The following is a 21,854-nucleotide window of genomic DNA, read 5'->3' as shown; positions in this document are numbered from 1 at the left end:
TGCCACACATGCTGCAATGTATTCTGCCTCTGCGGTGCTCAGTGCCACTGAAGACTGCTTCTTGCTACACCAGGAAATCATAGCAGATCCCAAACTGAAGCAACAACTAGAGGTGCTCTTCTGATCAGTAACACTCCCTGCCCAATCAAAATCAGAATAGCCTTCTAGATTCAGTTCCACACTGGAAGAATATTTCAAGCCATATCCAACTGTGCCATGCAAGTATATCAAAATATGCCTGGCTGCAACTAGATGTATTTGTCTTGGTTCACACATTAACTGACTAAGTGCACTCACTGCATAGCTAATATTTGGTCTAGTGTTGACTAGATACATCAAGGATCCAATCAATTGCTTGTACATAGTAGGATCCACAAGATCTGAACTAGCTATAGCTTCCCTTAGTTTCTTCAAGTTAGTTTCCATCGGTGTAGACATAGACTTGCAATCTAACATTCCAAATCTCTTCAAGATGTCAATGGTGTATTTTCCTCGACTCAAGATAATCTCATTAGGTCTCTACCATACTTCGAAACCTAGAAAGAAATGCATGAGTCCTAGGTCCTTCATCTCAAATTCTGAAGTCAACTCCTTCTTGCATCTAAGGATGAGATGATCTTCCTTGGTAACAAATAGGTCATCAACATATAATACCAAGATCAACATTTCACCATTGAATACATTGAAGTAAAGATTTGGATCAGCATCATTCTTGCAGAAACCCAAATCCACTAAGTATCGGTCAATTCATGCACGAGGAGCCTGCTTAAGACCATATAATGCTTTCTTCAATTTGCATACATGAGACTCTTTCCCATGAACCACGAAGCCCTTAGGCTGCTCAATGTAGACCTTTTCCTCAATCACATCGTTGAGAAAAACTGTCTTTACATCCATCTGATGTAGCTTCCATCCCTTAGCTGCTGCAATGGCAAAGATTAAGTATAGCGAGCAACAAGAGCAAATGTTTCTTCATAGTCTATTCCTTCTTTTTGAGAGAAACGACGAGCCACAAATCTAGCTTTGTATTTCTCAATGCTTTCATCAGCTGCATGCTTAATCTTGTACAACCACTTGGAAGATACAACTGACTTCCCCTCAGGTCTAGGAACAATATCCCACACATCATTCTTAATAATGGATTGATACTCTTCATCCATTTCATCTTTCCATACTTGCTGTTTTGAGGCTTCCTCAACACTGGAAGGTTCAGTCTCAATAAGATTACACATCAATGCAGCATAGCTACAGAATCTCTGTGGTCTTTTACTTTCTCTGAATGTGCCTCTAGGAGTTGCAAATTGTTTTGCCTCCTGCATAGTGTTTCTTGCCCAAATGGGTCTCTTCCGGTTCACAACAATATCTCTAGGCCCATCAGTAAGATCCAAAGGTTCAATTGGATCATCATTTGCTATAGGTTCAGCGGACTCCCTCTGAATCTCTGGAGTATGATCAATGTCCATGTCTTGAGGAGTCTCATGGTTTTCATCATCTATCTCCATGCAAGACCCTTTAGATTTTCTGAATGCAACATCTTCCTCAAATTTGACATCTTTGTTCACCTTTATGTGCTTCTGACCAAGAACGTAAATTCGGTAGGCTTTGGAGGTTTCATTGTAGCTCACAGATATTCCTCTCTTGCCAGAAGGTTCCAATTTGGTCCTCATCCTTGGGAATATGAACATACACAGGACAACCAAAGATTCTCAGGTGATTGACATCAGGCTTAATCCCTTAAAAGGCTTCTTCTGGAGTCATATTCTACAATATCCGGTGAGGACATCTGTTCTGAACATACACTGCTATTCTAGAAGCTTCTGTCCATAGAAAAGTTTGAAGGTCTTGATCATGAATCATAGCTTTTGCAGCTTCAACAATGGATGCGTTCTTCCTTTTTGCAAGCCCATTTTGCTGAGGGTTGTAAGGGACACAAAACTCCCTCTTGATCCCTACCTCAATATAGAAATCACGAAAGCTATCAGAGGTGTACTCACCTCCATTATCAGACCTTAAAACTTTAATTTTTCTCCCAGATAAGTTTTCTACTTGAGCCTTAAACTCTTTAAATCTACCTAGGACTTCATCAGACTCTTTAGACCTTAAGAAATAAATCCAAGTTTTCCTAGAGTAGTCATCTATGAAAGTTACATAATACAAAAATCCACTTAGGGATGGTACTGACATTGGACCACATAAATTTGAATGTACAAGATCTAGAATTTCTTTAGACCTACGTTCACTGCTATGAAAAGGACTCTTAATATTTTTACCCATAGCACAACCTTTAAAAGTACCATCATGTACATGATTAAGTTTAGAAATACCTTTCACCATCTTTTCCAGTGATGGAAGAGCCTTGAAATGAAGATGCCCAAGTCTTCTATGCCAAAGTTTGCCAGAACTGGAAGAATCATGAAGAAGAGCTTGGATTGGAAGAGTGTAGAGCCTATACAAATTCTCATGTCGATTCCCGATCACACGAGCAATCTTGATGCTGGAGTTCTTTGGCCATGCAAGAACTCTTCCATAAAAAAATGCAATTTGATAGCCCTTATCCTCCACGGCTGAAATAGACACAAGGTTTCTCTTGATTCTCGACATGAACAAAAGATCACTTAGATGAAGTGAGACTCCAGATTCTAGGTTGAGAGATGTAGCAGCAAATCTTCTTACTGAATAGTGTGCATCATCTCCAATGATCACTTGGAGATTGGAATCCTCCACCAAATCTGAAAGGTGCTCCTGATAGCCAATGATGCGTCTAGAGGCTCCACTATCAATCAGCCAGGTATCACTATTCGTAGGAACATTGCTAGATAATGCTGATATGAATAGAAATCCATTAGAGTTATCTTCTGCCTCCTTCTGAGATGAGACTTCATTGATGTTAGCTGACTGTTGCTTAGGCCTTGTCAAACAATCCCTTGCATAGTGACCACACTTGTCACATCTAAAACACTGAATGCGAGAGAGATCTTTCTTCTTCTTCTTTGAATCCGGTGCAGAATCTGATGTTTGATCTCTATTCCTTTTGAAGTTGCCCTTCTTCCAATTTCTTCCTTTCTTGGTATATTGGATGGTAAGGACATGAGTGTCTTCATTTTGAGAAACTTTGACAATTCCCCTAGCTGCCAATCTTGATTCTTCTTGAATGCAATCCGCTCGAAGATGATCAAATTTAGGTAACTTGGACCTCCCACTTATACTTTGGATAAATGGCTCCCATGAATGAGGAAGACCATTCAAAGCCAACATGACAAGGTCTTTATCAATCACTTGGTCTCCAATTGTGCTTAGTTGATCTCTCAATTCTGAAATCTTCATGAAGAATGACATAACTGATTCCCCTTTTGCCATCTTTACTTGATGAAGTTGTTGTCTCAACGCAAGAGCCCTACTTGTGTTGTTAATCTCATATAAACCTTCCAAGGTCTTGAACATATCTCTCACAATTGTCATCTTGGAGATGAGAGGCACTAAGTGATCTGTCACGGAGTCGATTAATATCTTCTTTGCTATGATCACATTCTTCTTAAATTGAAGCTTCTCCTCATGATCTTCAGGTTCGGTTAAATCCTTTTCCTCCACAAACTGAAGAAGATCATTTTCTTCAAGTGCAATAAGCACTCTAAACTTCCATGAGGTGAAGTTTGATGTGCCTTCAAGCCTATCCTCGACTTTAAGACCGTTCACCATTCACCGTAGGGAAATCTGATCACGATCTTTCTTTATCGTGGCTCTGATACCATGTTAAGTTTTAGTGATCGGATTAGATAAACAAATATTCACACCCTTGCATAGAGATTACCCTGGGAAAACCTTCCTCTTGAAGGTGAAAAACCTAGCAAAGAAATATGTCTTTATTATCTCAATTATGTCAAGAGACTTTAGAATGAGTTTGCTTCACACTTTGAAGTAATATATGGATAGCAACAATTTACTATAGATAAAATCCGATCTGCTATATTGGATATATAATCTGCTGTAGATGATCTTAGTGAAGATACACAATTCACATGATCTGCTGGAGTATATTTCGCTGAAGAAGAAACACGTGACTGCTGAAGATGAGATATGAAGTGCAGAGGTAATTCTTTCGATGCTTATGAGGAAAGGTGAGATCGATCTTTATACCTATGCATAGGTGTCACCAACCAACATGTCTCCTTCATCAAGTCAGCTTTTCATTGACCAATACACCTCTTCATAAGTAGCAATTACATTCTAATCAACACGTCTATTGATAGGGATTAGTTATATCATAATGAACACGTCTTGTTCAAAAGGTGGCGGAATTCACACATAATCGATATATAAATAAATAGAGACAAATCAATTTAACTAAACTATCTAAGGCCAAAAGGCCAATTAGACAATTTAGTTGTGTATGTCGGCCCACAAGGGTTCTGACCGACGCTATCACATCAACAATAAACAGTTGGAAATTTGTGAAATTTATGTCTGATTATGAATTTAGAAGTGAACATCATATTAAAAATATAGGTAGAGTAATACAGAAGCTGCAATAATTAAAAAATAAAACAATATGTGCTTCATTTTCATCTTTCATTCAATAGGCATTACATATTTATAGGATATGGAGATCCTATATTATAGGAAACTCCCACAACTAATTATCTAAATATATTGAGTTATTTTAACAACTCAATATATTCGTGTCATCTATTCAACGAACCTCTCAACTTATTATTTTTTATGTGTCCTATGTGAACACTAATTCCCAACATTCCCCCCCTTAGTGTGAAAATGGTGAGAACTCACAACCTTTATCTGCAGTAAGCCCAACTCTTATGATATTGATTTAAAATGAAAGGCACCCTCTAGGCACCTTCTATCAACCTTTCATGGTTTTCACACAGGTTTACCATAAAGCTGGACATGAACAAGAACCCACTCATCTGTTCATCTCATGTGGTTTTTTGGATCCTCCCACAAACCCTTTCAAGATCTATGAACTGACTTACTTTGGTGCTTTTGTTCACCACTATGCTTGTACATCAGGGAAGTTATATAGGAATCAACATACATATCACAAATCGGAAAAATCTATACTAGAACATATTTCACATTACATTCCATAAGAACACAATATTCTTAATTGTAGTTACTATTAATCAATCATTGCCACTCGATCTCAAACGACATAGACAACTGCCACTGCCACTAGAAGTTGCCTTTGACTTTATTCCCCCCCCCCCAACAATGTGAAATTTCCATTTATGCACACAACCAGGAACATTGAAAACAAAGCATATCATGCTGCATGCTAGAAAATAAAATGCCACCAAAGCTGATAAGCGGTCCCGTCATTGGTGACTGACGAGAGGACACTGATTGTACTCCTTCCTCCGTTGTCTCCTGCCTCCAATTAAATTGCTACTTAGCAAATTTTTCTTTTGAGGCTCATTTCATCAGCTGTGAGGAAAGAATATATCCTCCCCCCCTTGATGTGAACTTCTTTCAAGGAGTGTCGGGTACCACTGATCATGCACTCCGATTACAATTGAGACAATTTTTAGATTTTGATAGACTTGATGACACTAAAAACATATTAAGATGGACCCAATTCTAAAATAAATTAAATAATAGAACTTGACTTTTTAAACTATGACATAAAATATCTCAATATGACCTAACAATAACTAGACCATAAATAACAACCTACGACTTAAAAAATATGGTCAAACTTTACCAAACCACCAACAAATCATAAAAAGATATTTCAACATGGAGGAATAGGAAATAATGACCAATTATCAATTCTCTCGGCTATCATACTCACTATTATGACCCTTAGCTAATTGATTGATAGCTAGTCACAAAAGAAAAATATCATATAGAGTGCATTTATTCCTTCCACCACTTAGAGAAATAACTTGGAGAGAAGCACAATCAGTAGGCTTCGAAGGATATCTAGTTATGGGCATCATCCAAAGAAAATAAAACTTCCAAAGAGATCTCAATCTCCCTCATGGTGTTCAAGTATAAGCACAAAATGTTCCACACTAATTCATACCACCCTTGAAATTTATGGAAGGAAAGCTTGAATTTCCTGCATCTCAATAATATATGATGTAAATCGTGAATTGTGCACCAAGGATATTTCCTACCTGAGTAATATTAGAATCGACTACCAGTCGCCCTTCTGCTGCAGTATTATGGATCTATATCTTTAGCAGTAGACAAAAGTATTATCTGGAAAAGTCATTCAGAAATCATGCGCTAGAATTTTTATCAAGATGCCTCTTCCAACGTTGATAGGGCCAAAGTCTTGGGCTGTTGTTATCTCATTGGATCTCTCAATTCTCCCTCCTTAATCTTCTAATCCCTTCTGATTGCCTGTTATGCAATAGGAAGCAGACGTGGGCACAAACAGAATACAGACCATCAAATCCTTTGATTAATCAAGGCCGACAGCAATCATATAAGCTTCGATCAATAGAATAGTGACAAGACCCAATCACGAACTGTAAATGGAGCCGTGGAGACAATGATTGGATCTGCAATGCTATGAAGAAATGAAATCCCGTTGAAGAGTACCAGTGCTTCTATGGTCGATCTGTTCACACAAATTAAGATATTTCTTGCTTGATATCCTCTTTCTCATAATCATCAGCCGACAGGTCACTTACCATAAGATTCATGATGCATGTGCATTACTCCTGCATGACTCCAGAATAACAAGATGAAAAATAAACAGAGGCAAATGGGGGTCGAGGCTCTGATACCATATTAAAAATATAGGTAGAGGAATACAGAAGCTGCAATAATTAAAAAATAAAACAATACATGCTTATTTTCATCTTTCATTCAATAGGCATTACATATTTATAGGATATGCAGATCCTATATTATAGGAAACTCCCACAACTAATTATCTAAATATATTGAGTTCTTTTAAGTTTAACAATTCAATATATTTGTATCATCTATTCAACAAACCTCTCAACTTATTATTTTTTATGTGTTCTATGTGAACACTAATTCCCAACACATCAGACTTAGGATCATTCTGGAAATTAAATCAGACTTGAAAAACTCTTAAATTTGTAAAAATTAAGTCTGATTTAGGGAATTTCTGCATCCAAAATTGAAAAAGTATGAAAAAGCAACATGAAACTTGAAGAATTTAGTGAAAGAAAGTTTGTGTGCAGGCCTGAGAATTAAAATTCAGACTGAGAAAAGTGCTCCAGAAGGACTGGAATATACCTTAAAAATACTTCTAAACCTGCAAGAATTGAAGAAGGATGGCCTCTAATTTGTCGGAATCCTTTCTTGAAGTTGCTGTGAACCTGCAATTACACTTCTAATTCGCCTTGCAACTCAGAAAAGAAGTTCGAACTCACAAGGATGAAGAGAAAAAAAATTGTGAATAGTGAATAGCCAAAGCTGATGTCTTACAGAAAATTTGAACTCCTCCTTGCATTGTTTTTTTAGCTTTAATGAGCTTTAAGGAATATAGTCATAATTTGCTCTTCAAATCGAACTTCCTTGTTTTTTGTGTTTTAAATCTTATTGGCAACTCCCTATTTTGCTTCATTCTAGAAGCCCTTTTCTTCTTTCCAATTTATTTTTGCTTTATTCACCTCTTTTCAAACTCTTTTCCTTAGGCAAATTCCCTTATGCTTTGCTTTAATTGTTTTAATCACTTTTTCATCTTACTAAAATTGTGCCTTGGCTTTGTTCACTTTTTGCTCCCAATACTTAGATGAGTTTCTGATTTCATCTTTGACTTTCCCCTTGGGTAAATTTTTTTTTTTTTTTTCCTTTTTTCAATACTTAAACTCCTCACTCTAGTCAAATTACTTTGTTTCCAGCTTTAATTGCTTTTCACTTTGACTTTGGCAAGTTTAAACTTTCAAGTTTGGCGAATTTTACCAAGTGCCTAGGCTTTTAAGCTTTATCTTTATCACTTCCAATTTTGCCCAAACTCTCTCAAATTCTTTCCCTTTCCCTAAAGCAAATCCTTTTTGCTTTATTCAAAAATAATCCTGGTCCACCAAGGGCGGACTTCATGATAGCTTAGGGAACCTTTCTTTATGCCTAGGTGGAGTTTGAGTGTATGCAAGGAAGATCTCCAATGAAGTAGGGCAGACTTTGCTCTCTTGCAAGGAGGATTTCTTTCCTAGAGGGTGGACTTTGTGTTGGCACTAGAATTTATCTTAGGCATTGGAGAACATTCATGTTTGTTTGAGAATTCTTTCATCTTGGGAAGGCGACTTGATGCCTTGATAGGATTTTTCTCAGGCTAGAGGGCAAAAGAAAATTCCAACTTTTCTTCTCCAAGTGCCAATACTTAACCAATTTCCTTGCTTTTCTCTCCTTAGGCAGACTTGCTATGGTCTCAAGGAATTTCTTCCTAAGGGAAGGGCAGACTTTGCTAGCCACCAAGGAAGTTTATACCTAGGCTTGGGCGGACTTTGCTTGTCACCAAGGAAGTTTATACCACCTTGAGGGCGGAGTATGCTAGCGAGCAAGGAAGTTTGTATCACCTTGAGAGCAGACTTCATCATTGATTGGAAATTTTAATGCTTCCCCTAGGCGGACTTGACATGGATTGGAAATTTCTGAAATTTCCTGATCTTGATTCTAGACTTAGCCATTTCCTCATAATCTTCAATTTAGCTTTTCTGGAACACATCTTCCGAATTCGAAAGATATTTCATGCTCGGTCCATTCTGGATGAATTTTTCTGACTTGTCACTTGTTCTGAACCTGAAACAATCCAAAACCTCAAAAAAAGCAAAAAGCAACTTTCCAAAAAAACAACTTTCTATTTTTAGGAAAAAACAAAGCCGAAAAAAGAAGGTTCCCGGATTGGCCCCAACATGCCAAAAACAAAAATTTCTAAATTTAGAAAAAAACATAAATTCCTAAATAAAGCAAGTTGTCAGAATTGATCCTAGGAAATTGCGATTTTACTCCAACCTATCTGAGCCCATCAGTAGCATCAAAAAATCCATTTGATCACTTTTCCTCATTGATTTCAAAGACTCCTCCAAATTTTGACAAACTTGACTCATTCGTAGAGGCTAGAGACCGGAGACAAAACCCTAAGATGCTAAGACACAACCCAAAAAAGTGAAAACTAGGGGGTCCTGTTGTGACGTTTTCACACATCACCCCATTGCAAATGGGGACCCTTGCTTTTTTGCTTTTTAGGGTTTGTTTTTTGGTCTTTTAGGGTTTTGTTAATTAGCCTTTGCATTTTGAGTGCTGTCGGGGAGATCAATAGGATAGCAGGTCCTGCTGGAGTGAAGTCCTGATCTTGAAAATTTGGCTAAGTCTGGAATGTCCTGATCCTGAAATTTGGCTAAGTCTGGAAACTGAAAAACCTCAAAAAACTAGATTTTGCAATATAACTCCTGGAGGTCTGAAACCACTCTCAAACATCTTGAAAGTATATATGGAATATAACTTAAAGTATAAGTTTCTTATACTTAAATGTTATATTCCATAAAAATTATCCTGATAGAGAGTTCAAAAAGTCAAATTTCGCTCCTGCCCTTCACTGAGGATCCAGAGCGAATTTCGCTCCTGTCCATCTCCAAGGGACCAAGGCAAAGCGCTCTTGTCCCTCACTAAGGGACCAGGGCGAAAAGACTTATTTGAGTCATTCCTGACCTTGTTTGGTCAAATTGGAACATCAAAGGCATGGTGAAGGACGAAATGAACGTGATAGAGCATCTAGACTTGATTAAAAGCAATGAAATGATGGAGTTTTTGTCTAGAGAGGTAAAAGCGCTCTTGTCCCTCACTGAAGGACCAGAGCGATTTTCTTTATATGCACAATTTTAGACCTTTTTTGGACATTAACTTTTATTCATAGCATGAAGTAAGGTGAAATCTTCCCTAGCAAAAGAATTTCGAGATGAAAAGTGAAAAGATTTGGCCTAGAGGGCAAAATTCGCTCCTGTCCCTCACTGAAGGACCGGAGCTTGAATTCCAAATTTGCATTATCCTTGCAAGATTTAAGTGATTTCGCGATTTGAAGAGGTCAAGGGAAGTATGTTTTGCCCGTTGAATATAACTTGAGTGGGTCACAATGAAGAAAATCAACCTAAGTAACAAAAGCGCTCCTGTCCCTCTCCAAGGGACCAGAGCGATTTTCAAAAGATGCTCCTGTCCCTCTCCAAGGGACCAGAGCGATTTTCTCACAGGACAAATTTCTGGCAAAGGTAAAGCGAATTTCAAGTTTGAGGTGAATGAAGAAAGGCATAATCGGTCCATTGGAAGTATGTTTTGCCCGTTGAATATAACTTGAGTGGGTCACAATGAAGAAAATCAACCTAAGTAACAAAAGCGCTCCTGTCCCTCTCCAAGGGACCAGAGCGATTTTCAAAAGATGCTCCTGTCCCTCTCCAAGGGACCAGAGCGATTTTCTCACAGGACAAATTTCTGGCAAAGGTAAAGCGAATTTCAAGTTTGAGGTGAATGAAGAAAGGCATAATCGGTCCATTGGAGATAATTTCGAAGACTAGCAAAGCACAAGTGAGCTTATAATTGCAAAATCGCTCCTGTCCCTCACCAAGGGACCAGGGCGAAAAACACATTAACAAGCTTTCCTCCTCAAATTGGGACGAATCCAGGTCAAGGCACAAGATTGGAATGATATTTAAAAATGCTTCAAGGAGGAATGAAGTTACAAAGACCACAAAATGCGATGAAAATTGGCTAGGGCGCTCCTGTCCCTCTCCAAGGGACCAGAGCGATGTTATTGATATCCATTATTTTCCCCAAGCTTGAGCGCTTACTTCAAACAAATCGCATTAAATGCCAAATTCACTAAAACCTTGAAATATTTTAATTAAATTGGCATTTAATAAGGGTGCGTTGGTATTTAATAATTAATTTAAGCCTTGGAAAATCGAAATTTTTAATTATAAAGGCATTTAAAATTAATTATTAAATTAAAATTCAAAATGGGAGCGCTTAAGGTATCATTTTAATGTTTTGGGGCAAGTCGGCCTTCTCCTTTTATTAATTTTGTTTATTTTTGGTTCTATTTTACCAAGTCGGCCTATGGATAATGAAATGGTGAGCGCCTATATAAGAGAGGTGTGTTGAGCGATTTTAATCCATCATTCACTCATCATTTCAAATGCGATTTGGAAGGGCAAAGAAGAAGTGCGAAATCTAGCTGGAGTGGAGCAAATTTCTACTAAGTGTGGAGACTAAGGAGGGCGAAATTCATATTGAAGACTATTGAAGAGGCAAATTTCTTGCTAGATTGGAGGATAATTTCCAGATTTTTGAAGACATTTGAAGGCGAATTTCCAGATCTTGAAGAAGCTAGTGGAAGATGGAGTTCTTTTCCAAGCTAAAGGGGGCGCATTTTGCTAAAGGGAGTCTTGATCTACATTTTGCCTAGCGAATTCTCCTATTTTTGCATCATTTTTTAGAATTAATTCCCAAGTGAAGGTATGGCGTAATCACCTTGGCACCATTTTTGAAGATTTAAATTTTGCTTTGAAAATCCTAAATTAGGAAATGATAACTCAAGATTTATCATGAAGTTTCCTAAATTAGAATCTTGAATCTTCCTTTCTACACTTCAAGATATATTATTAATTGTGAAATGTTGTGTAGGTATCAAGATGGCGACTCCCAAGCTCGAAAGATCTACAAGTCGGAAGACTCTCCTCAAGGAAAATCAAGCCAGATCAAGGACGGTCTCCTCCAAGGACGATCAAGCAAGGACAAAGGCGACCTCCTCCAGCCTAGCATCGACAAGGACGACCTTCTTTGGACTAATGTCATCAAGGGCGACTTCTCCAATCCAGTATTCCAAGGCGAGGTACATCAATCATCCTGCACATCAAGGACACAAGAAGTTAGAACAAGGGTTCGTTGAAGAAGCAGATAGTTCCAGATGAATTAATTAAAGCTAGCTTCTCAACAACATCAAGTTGAATATTTACCAAGTTACAAGTGTCAGACAAGGTGGCATCCTAGTCATCACTTCTCCAGTTAATGTGGTCCACCTCAACAATTTCCAGATTCAATGTACCCAACTCATGGAAGGTGGCGCAAACTCCGATGTATCTACCCTAGCTATCCATTGGTGGAATTTTCTAGAGAGGACATGTGTCTAAGCAATACAATTTTATCATTGGTCAAGCATTAAATGTTATGTAATGGTTGTAACAAACCCTAATTAGGGTTTTCATTGTTGAATCTTGGCCATTGATCTCGAATTGATCTAAGCCATCAAATTGTATTAAGGGCACTATATAAGCCCTGGCATTTCATTTTTGTAAAGGCAGATAGAATAGAATAGGAGCTGGAAGCAGTTAGAAAGGAGTTAGTGAATAGAGAGTAGTTAGCTAGTTGATAGAATAGCAATTAAAGTAGAGTAGAGAGAGAAGGCAAAGATTGTTGCCAAGATGTTGTTGTAAAAGACTTGTAACTTCATTGAAGAAATGGTGAAATTTATGGGTCGATTCGACAATTTGCATGGTCTCTATACTTCTCGTATTTGATTTCATGTTATTAGATGAGTGGAAGAAATGTGCTTGATTGATGGTGGAATTCGTATATCCATACTACTAGCAGTTTGTTGATTGCAGACTTGCCTTGCGTAGTCAACTGGAATCATTCAGCCTAAGCTTAACTTCAATTGTCGCTTCTTCATTGATATGCATCAACCTGATGGTGTCTATGCCTGCAGTGATGATTTGAACATCATAAAGCTTTCCTTCGAAGATCGCACTAACCTTGTGGAGATGGTCCTGGGATGTCAAAACAAGACTTAGTTAGAATTCCATCAAAGATCATTCATTGCTCTTACATTCTTAGTGTTAGGATTAGATCCTTTCCTCGCCCTCATCTTTTTTCCTTTTTTTCAAATCAAAGCAAGTAAGAGCTTGTGTTCCAGCAATATTCAAAGCAGATCAGACGTTCAATCATCAAATGTAAGTCCCCTTGTGATTCCAGCAAATCACATCATACCACAGAGAGCTTATCCACACGTAGAGACCCTACATACAAGAACCTTGAAGTCATCCCGATTGATCCTTTTCGCGACATCTTCAGCTTTCGGAGGCTTTACTCAAGAGAGGATAAGGTACCTTTAGGTATTTTATTCTGTGTTTGATAGTGTACAAAATACACGTCAACAGGTCCGCATTTGCATTGGGGTGACGTGTGAAAACGTCACAATAGGTACTACAATCCACAATTGTGAATTCCTTGATAAACTAAATAATAGTGAGTTGGAAGTGGTATTTGCATCTGATGTTGAAGCTTGCACATATGATGGTGAGGTCATTAAGAAGGAAGAGGCAATGAGGAAGCCAAGATTAGTGAGTATAATTGCTGAAGGAGATAGTTAATTTTTCATTGTTGAATTTATAGGAGCAGTGCCCATGATTGATGAGCATCACCCCATTGCACGCTACCTTGGCATGAAGTGGTAGTGTTTCTAGAGTTGACATTGTTTGAGGACAAGCAATACTTGGGGTGGGAGGACTGTCATGTCCCTTATATTGAGATAAAATGAAAGTATTTTAAATACTAAGAAAGTGTTTTTAAACATTATATTAATAATATAATTATATTATAATAATAATAAAAAAATCGAAGTGGTTGAGCTTAATTGGTTAAAGCATTGATTTCTCATTGTGGAGACCCAAGACCAAATCCCAAAAGGGACATCTAATATGGAATTCTAAGTTGTGACTCTTGGTCTTCCATAGTTGGCTTCTAATGTGGAATTGGTTTTTAAACAAGTGGATTTTTAAGTTAAGACTCTTGGTCTTCCATAGGTGGTTCTAGTGTGGTTCCTTGAAAGGAGCAGTCTCATGGTTGTGCTCACAAGAGCTTGTATTGGTCTTATGTTGATGCTTATATTAACAAAATAATTGTAAGTGATAAGCAATATAAAAATAAAAATAAAAAAATAAAATAAAAGATTTTTTAAATTCAAAGTTCTGGTCGGTACCATAATAGGATTCATTTTCAAATGAGGTTGGCTTCATGCAGATTATTCCAAAAGAGATCAAGATTTCATTCCGGGCATCTATCTATCTAGATTTTTTTTAAGCAATTGAACTTCCTAGTATACTGTGTTTGCTAGGACAAAACCCCCTACACTTACACATTAAGCTATTTGGACAAAAACCTGAATTCCTTTCCTTGCCACCTTCAATCTGAAGTCGCTGGCTGGGCTAAAGTCTAAACCATTGATTCATTTTGTTTTTCAGGATCACAAATAGTGGGTGCTTCAAGGGTTGATTTAATAATAGTTGTGCAAGGAGACATTATTTGCTAGGTGACAACCTTCAACAGGTCAGACATTGGAGTATCTGACAAACTGCCATACCCAAATATTTGGAGTGATCTGCATAGGGGATTGTTGAAGCTTAATTAATCAAGACTTGGACTTCTGCAGCAGACATTGAAGACCATATACTTACCTCCTGATCATATTCATGAGCCTGGGACCTGCAGCTATCTGCATAGGGGAGCTACTGGAGAAGACCTATCAGATCTAGGCACTTGTAGCAGGCTTTGAAGTATATACACAAGCCCTAGATGAGCAAACCTGGGCAGAAGATCACAGCAAAAAATCTAGAGGTGCGGCTACATCCAGGTCATCCCATCACCTAGGGGTTTATAAACTGGACGGCAATTGAGGTTTTCATGCTTCAATCTCAAAGGGATGCTAGAGTTAAAGTAGTTTCAGTGGCTTGAAGGCAATAGCACTTTGTAAATTCCAGTTGCCACCATTATAGGCCAGATCATGAGGATTTTCCAGATCAGATTTTTACTGGATCTCCTCAAACACTTGTTATTCACTCGAAGCTGTGAACTCACACAAACTTGTGCCAGGTCCTAAATCTCTGTTTACTCAGATTGGAATCAATTATCCATTGAATTCGTATGTGGTGTGTGTTCTCTGAGTTGAAAACTTAAAACTTTGCTAAATTGCTAATGATGAAAACTGAAACAAACAGAAATTAGTCCTCTTACATCACTGTGTGATGGTTTTGTAAAGATTTAATCTTTAATATCTATTTGAAATCAGGTAGGGCATGTTATTGTTTGTAACTTCAGTAGATATCGTATCATATTTCTTCTCATCTCTTCCGTGAGCTCCGTTGGTATGAGGTTCACGTGTGTCATCGTCTTGGTGTATCTTGTCGGTGCGGGAGGAGTTTCAAGTTGCTTTGTAACTGTCACCGAAATCTTTGTCTCTTTGCTTTCCGTCTTCTGTCCTCTTGTGTTATATTGTTTTCGTACTCCTGTTCTTTCTTTTTGGTATGTGTATTGTAACAGGTTGTTCGAGGAGTGCAGAGTTATTCTTAAGCAAGGAAATTTTATCATATGTTTTTAGTAATCTTTTGTGGATGTATTTTGAAGGAATGATATCGTCTTCAGCTGTCTTGTAGTTTTTCGATCTCTCAGTACTATCTTTCTATGTTCAATTGATATGTGATCTCATCTCATTGTAGAGAGGACATATTCTGGATGTAAGGTAAAAGTCCTCATTTTAAAGAGCTTCTTGTTAGGCTTAAAAACATTGTATCAGATTCATATTGATAATAAAATTCAATTTTGGTGTGGCTGGGTTTTTCACCCTCAGGTGGAGGGTTTTCCCAGGATAATCGTAGTGTCTCTTGTTTTGTATTTTTTCAGATTCTGAATTTTTATCTTTCTGGTTCTAATTTAACATGGCATTAGAGCGGGTCTAAAGAAAAGATCCAGAACCAGATTGCTTAGTTTTGAAATTTTCTTTGTTTGAAGCTCTAGTCTGTTTATTTCAAGTTTTTCCATCATGGTGAATGGACTCAAAGTTGAAGACAGATTGGATGGTGCAACCAATTACACTTCATGGAAATTCAAGATTCTTATTGTGCTATAAGAGAATGATTTTCTTAACCATGTGAAGTCTGTTGTAGGTGAACCTTCAGATGACACCGAGAAAGCTCAATGAGGAAGAATAATCTCATGGCTAAAAAGATTCTAATTGATTCTGTTAAGGATCATCTAGTACCTGTTATATCCAAGTTGAATTCAGCCAAAGATATGTTCGAGTGCCTTCAAGGCTTGTATGAATTCAATATTTCTAGCAGATTTCTAGCATTGAGATGTCAATTTCCTCATATTAAAATGAGTAGAGGTGAATCTGTTGTTTCCTTCTTTATGAAGATTACAGAATTGAAGGATCAACTCAATGCTATTGGTGATTCTATTGAGGATAAAGACCTGGTTATGCTGGCCATGAATGGCCTTCCTCACTCTTGGGAATCTTTCATTCAAGGTATTAGTGGAAGAAATGAGTTACCCAAGTTTGGTCGAGATTGAGAGCTGATTGCATTCAAGAGGAATGCAGATTGGAGGCAAGAGGAATTGGACATAAATCTCATCATGAAGAAGATCACGTTCTTGCTGCCCATACGTCTAAAAGAAAAGGAAGGAAGGGAAACTTCAAAAGGAACAGAGATAGAAATTCTGATTCAGCTCATGAATCTAAGAGAAGAAAGGACCTCTCTAGAGTACAATGCTTCAGATGTGACAAGTTTGGTCACTTTACTAGAGAATGTCCTTCTAGACTTATCTTTAACAACCAATTTACGTATATTTCCCTATAATTGTTGGACTCATCTTTAACAAACAATGTGGCAGCTTTCCAAAATTAATCATTGCCACACAAGACATTGCACATTTGCATGTTCAACCCTAAGGCACACAGCATAATTGTCAGACTTCTCAGCAGAGAGATTACATCCAATAACTCAATCTTGTTATTCATATTAGAGCTGCTTTACCCTGTTTGGTTGCCAAATTCACGCCTCTTATGGAGGTCTGCACCATGTTAACTGAGAAATCAGATTCTTGTTGTACCATCAAGTCATATAAGTTTGTAACCCTTATCTAGGTAGCTCTGCTCATCATTGGGCTTCTCAGTTTCTTTCAAGCATCAGTCATGCTATTTGGACTGTTGATCCACTTCTTGAGATGCCTGCCAGTGAGGTTAGTAAACCCCCAACAAACGCCTACAAAATTCTATATGAGTACTAAAAGGAACCTAAGGGGATCAAGGGGGGACACCACTCTTATTGAAGTCTTGTATAGTTTAATGAAAGTGTCAATCTTGTAGGGAAGAAATTTGCTGAATATATCAATCTTGTGGTGAAACAAACTGATGAAAAAGGGTTGGAAATTGCTCTTGCTGAATATATCAATCTTGTGAAAGTAATTTTAGAGCAAAATAATCACCATCTGAATTGCCAAATTCAGATATCAAGAGGCTAGCCTTCCTTGACATGGATATGGAAATTGACATTTGAATGATAACTCAGTATGATTAGGACCCATTTGTAACAAAGGAGCACAAACAGAGTATACTTATTTTTTCAAGGGGGCAAAAATATGATAATGGATAGAAAACAAGTTTCTTCAATTCTAAAACTTTGGTTGTCCCTAATGGCATATGCAATTTAGAGTTTGATGAAGTGATCTGCAAGTAACAATATCTGCAGTCTTAGCTCATTTTGGTAAGAATTGGCACTAAATAAATAATTTGGGAACTGACACTAAATGAATAATTTGGCTACGTTATCCTGTCCTAGACTAATACGTATATGATGATATATCAATTGTATGATTAACTCTGGATTTGAATTGCATGCATGCTTCAGCATAACTTACAGAAGATTAAGCCTAGGATGGATTGAAAGGGATGCATTATGGAAAAAGTTGGACTTGTTGATATGTTATGGCAGGACCAAAAGACTCATTGTTAGTCTTCTCCTCTCAACACACTTGTTTTGAACCATTAATATCCTATGAGCTGGTGTCCAATTTTTGATGTTCAGAAAGACATTTTATCAAGATGTTTTTAAGTCTAAGCTCTTTATTGCACAGAACACACACATAATTGAATGCTCCAAAGTAGAAATAAATAGTGTCTTAGGTGAAATGATGAATGGACCACATGGATTCCTTTAATGTAAAAGTTATGCTACCACTGTTAAAGAATGATGCAGTTCTGCACTTTGTAGGTATATGTTAACTGGATACAGTATTAAGTTTATTAACAACTTATGTCCTTTCACCTATGTTTTGAAATGTTTGAAATTAATTATTGTTCTCAAATTGCTAATTAATGTTTCTGCAATTATGTAGGGAGGGCATTTTTGGAGGATTGCTTGCGAACACAGGGTATTTCCACACAGGGTGCTGTTCATGTTGAAAGCAGAAAAGGCCTACATATATCTGAGGATGATAGTGCTTCACAAAATGTAAATGTTTTGGTAACATCAGGCACACTAGTACCTAGCCTAGTCAAGTGCTTGCTATTTGGTTTGGATGGTGTGTTCACCTATGACAATGGTTAGTTTCGAATCCCTCTAAGATTCCTTTTAATTTTTTTTCATTGATTCTAATCTTCACCTGTAATGAATTCTTTTGTGGTGCCTTCTAATTTTTATAAAATGTATCTAGGTGTGTAAAGTTCTCTTTTATAAACTTGTCTTTGTAGTCTTAAAGAAATCATTATTATACATTCTTTTCTTTGAAATAGGCACAAACTTTTAGCTCACAATAATCGCTGGTATATCTATATGCCATTATCTGTATTTAGGATTGCAAGTTTTTTTTGGAAGTGTTTCTAGAAACATTTCTGGAGGGGCTGCACCAAATAAAGGGAATGTTTTGAGTACTTAGATGCCAAGTTTGATGGTGGGTATCTATTTTAACCTTTTTTAATCAATTCTTGCTTGCTAATGTGCCCCTTTAATGAATGTTAGCAATTCCAAGCCTCAAGAGCACAATTTGCTGGGACTTGAACTTTATTTACTTTGTGGTAAGTTCCCCAATTTTTTTATTTCATTTCAGGTTGATGGACAATCACATGTTGTAAGATTTGATTGTTTGCTTGCTTTATTGAAAGTGATTTGATCTTGATTTACATGTAAAATGAAATTGTAAATTTTGAACAGAATCCACTTATTCTTGTTAAGACATTTAAAGTTTTCTGCTAGAATTAAGGGTGTAATCTAGGGTATAAGATCTCTCTAGTAGACTTGACTGTTGAAGAGGTTATAATAATAGGTTCTAAAACAAAAGTGTGGATAAGATTCTTGACCTCATCATCTGATGGAAGTTGTCAAATGATTAAGAAGGAAGGCACAACTGCTAAAGGAAGACTGTAAGTGTGAAGGGTAAGCTTATTGGGAAACAAAAACGGAGAAAAACATGTTTTGCACATTTTCTGTTATATTGTGAAGAATTTCCGTAAAGAGAAAGATAGCACCAATGCTCTCTAGTTGGAGTGTTTTCCATGATATGTGTAAAGAAAAACACAAATGTTTGCTTAATAGAAGGTGCAACAAAACATTTCAGGAAATTTACTGTATATTCTTGGTGCACTTTGTAGCGATTTCCATCTGATTGGCTGATCAGGTTTTCGCCTTTCACAACATTGCTTTGCAGACCATCAGTGATGATCCTACAGGGAGTGTGAACATCTCTAAGAATCTTCAAATAAAAATGACTGGACGGTTATTGACTACCTTAATGCAAACAATGTGAATGTGTTTGTACATTGTTTTTCTTGGCTTCTTATCTCAGTTACTTTTTAGATGTGCTTACAGGGTTGCAACATGTTTTGTTCCTCTATGATCAAGCCATCAGATATCTCTTTCCATGCTTGTCCCCATGCAACAACTATCCTAGTCTCTTCCTTTTTTTGTTTGCCTTGTTTTGATATTTGGCATGTGGTCCCTTGGATGATAGTTATTTTACTAGTAAGAAAATCTATAATGTGGGTAGGGAGAGGTTTTTTAATCATTACTACACTTTTAAAAATAGAAAGGTTGACCAATGAAGAATATATTATTTTGAATTGCAAATTGATTACCAAAAAGAAGAGAGCCTACATCCACAGACTGGTTACAATATTAGTGACCAAGATAGTTACTCACTCTAAGCCCAAACCAGGCTGGACATAATACCAACAAAAAAATAAAGATCCAGTTTGTAAAGAAGAGATCACCATCTGAGAAGTTCGGTACAGCATCACATTACATCTTTATAATATCTATATGCAGCAAATTCAAACAATTAGTCTAAACACAGGACACTAGTCCTCACTATCACTATCCTTTCCCTGATCCTCCTCATGGTCACTGCCCTTTTGCTGATCCTCCTCCTCACTTTCATTAACTTTTGCTTCGACTTTTCCTTTGTCATCTTTCTTTGGTTCAACCCTACTGATCTGGAAGGTCTCAAATGTAATGAGGGGAGGAGAAATTTTCTCCCAACTAGAAGTATCAAAGTTTTGGTGTGTGATCTAAATTTACCTTACTGCTTCATTATTCTTCAATTGATATTGGTGTTCCTTGCAGTACTTGTTCTGAAAATCTAAATACTCTCCATGGAATTTCTTATCAATCTTCCTCAAATCTTGGGGCCAGTAGTCTGCATCCTGGATATCTTCTTTGAATATTGGTGAGGTGCCTTCCTCCAGTACCTTCATGAACCTTTCAGCTGGAAGCTTCAATGTATATGTAACTTGTTCAATAATCATTAACTTTGTGAGTCTAAAATCAGACTCAATAAGAACCCTCTCTTTACCTTGGAACATGTTCATTTCTTCTTTTCCACAAAAATCCAAAGGATTTCAGTAGACAATACAAGCCAAAACCAATTAAATTTTTTGCTCAGACCATGGACATAACCAGCAAGGATTTCAAACCATGACACTTTATCAACAACATTCTAGGAAACAATGTTACCCATAAAAAGTGACTAGATCACATTAGCAAATTTACATTGAAAGAAAATATGAAAGCAATCCTCAACACATCCACAAACAAGACAGCTAGCAGGTTACAGATTAATTACTAGTCTCTGCAGGGCTAATTGCCATCAAAACATTGTTGTTTTTGTTCAATACTATTAGACCAGACGACCTTAAAGAATTTCATGCATTCTTTGTCATTGAGGTTCAAATTCCAATATCTATTGATATGCTCAAAGACACCATAGTCTTGGGTGAGGATCTTGTACAAACATGGGCTTTAAGATTAGGGAAGGGAGTACCATCCGTCCATTTAAACTGCAACATGTCATTCTCATCATTCAAGATCTTTATTGGTTGTTCTAACTTAGACATAGTATTCATTAACACAGAATATTAACACAGAATATGATCTCTTAATAGTATCTTCAAGGTTGAACTCAGTTTTAATGATTTCCCAGACCTTGATATTGTTATTAACAAACAGGTCATTTAATTGAGTAATACCAGCTTGATGCCATCTTTTCGCCGAGCACCTCTGTAGTATTGCAAGACACTTATTTTTGCATTCCACATTCCACCAAGGGGATCTAAAACCATATATCTTATTCTCTGCAATGTAACTGCCTAATTGTACTGTACCTTGTTTTTACACGTTTCCCAAGCCCTCCATATGCTACAGAATACATTAGATCCTAAGGGGGTAGCACTAAACTTACCAAAAAGAATATCATGACTATGCAGCCCTTTCCACTTTTTGGCCTTGTTAGGGGTAGCATCTTGAATACTCCTCCTGATCAATATCTTCCATGGTTCGTTTCCCTCTAGTGCATTGATAATCCCAATGCAATTCCTTGCTTCCTAAGATCCTCAGGTCCCAATCCACCTAACTCTTTACTCAAGCAACACCACTCCCATTTTACAGCTTGCATTCTTTTCTTACCTCTCCCATCTGACCACAAGAATTGTCTAATGATTCTTTGTACATTCTCAACCTGATAGCCAGCAAAGAACCAAATTGAAGCATAGTAGATGGAGCAAGAGGATAGAATCTTCTGACAAACTTGAAGTTTGCCTGCCAAAG

General features: G+C 37.2%; 1 protein-coding gene across 3 annotated transcripts in view; it reads left to right on the top strand.

Annotated features, from left to right (window-relative positions):
- Positions 1-21,854, top strand: part of LOC131034951 (eyes absent homolog) — a 142,747-nt gene that overhangs the window by 105,762 nt on the left and 15,131 nt on the right. For all 3 annotated transcript variants that reach the window (XM_057966565.2, XM_057966566.2, XM_057966564.2), the window contains exon 6: positions 18,154-18,360. In XM_057966565.2, the coding sequence (XP_057822548.2) occupies positions 18,154-18,360 (207 nt within the window). The remainder of the gene's footprint in view (positions 1-18,153; positions 18,361-21,854) is intronic.

This window comes from Cryptomeria japonica, chromosome 8, assembly GCF_030272615.1.
Source record: "Cryptomeria japonica chromosome 8, Sugi_1.0, whole genome shotgun sequence".
Taxonomy (NCBI): Eukaryota; Viridiplantae; Streptophyta; class Pinopsida; order Cupressales; family Cupressaceae; genus Cryptomeria; species Cryptomeria japonica.
Note: the sequence above shows the minus strand (reverse complement) of the source record. Positions and strands in the feature narration are given on the sequence as shown.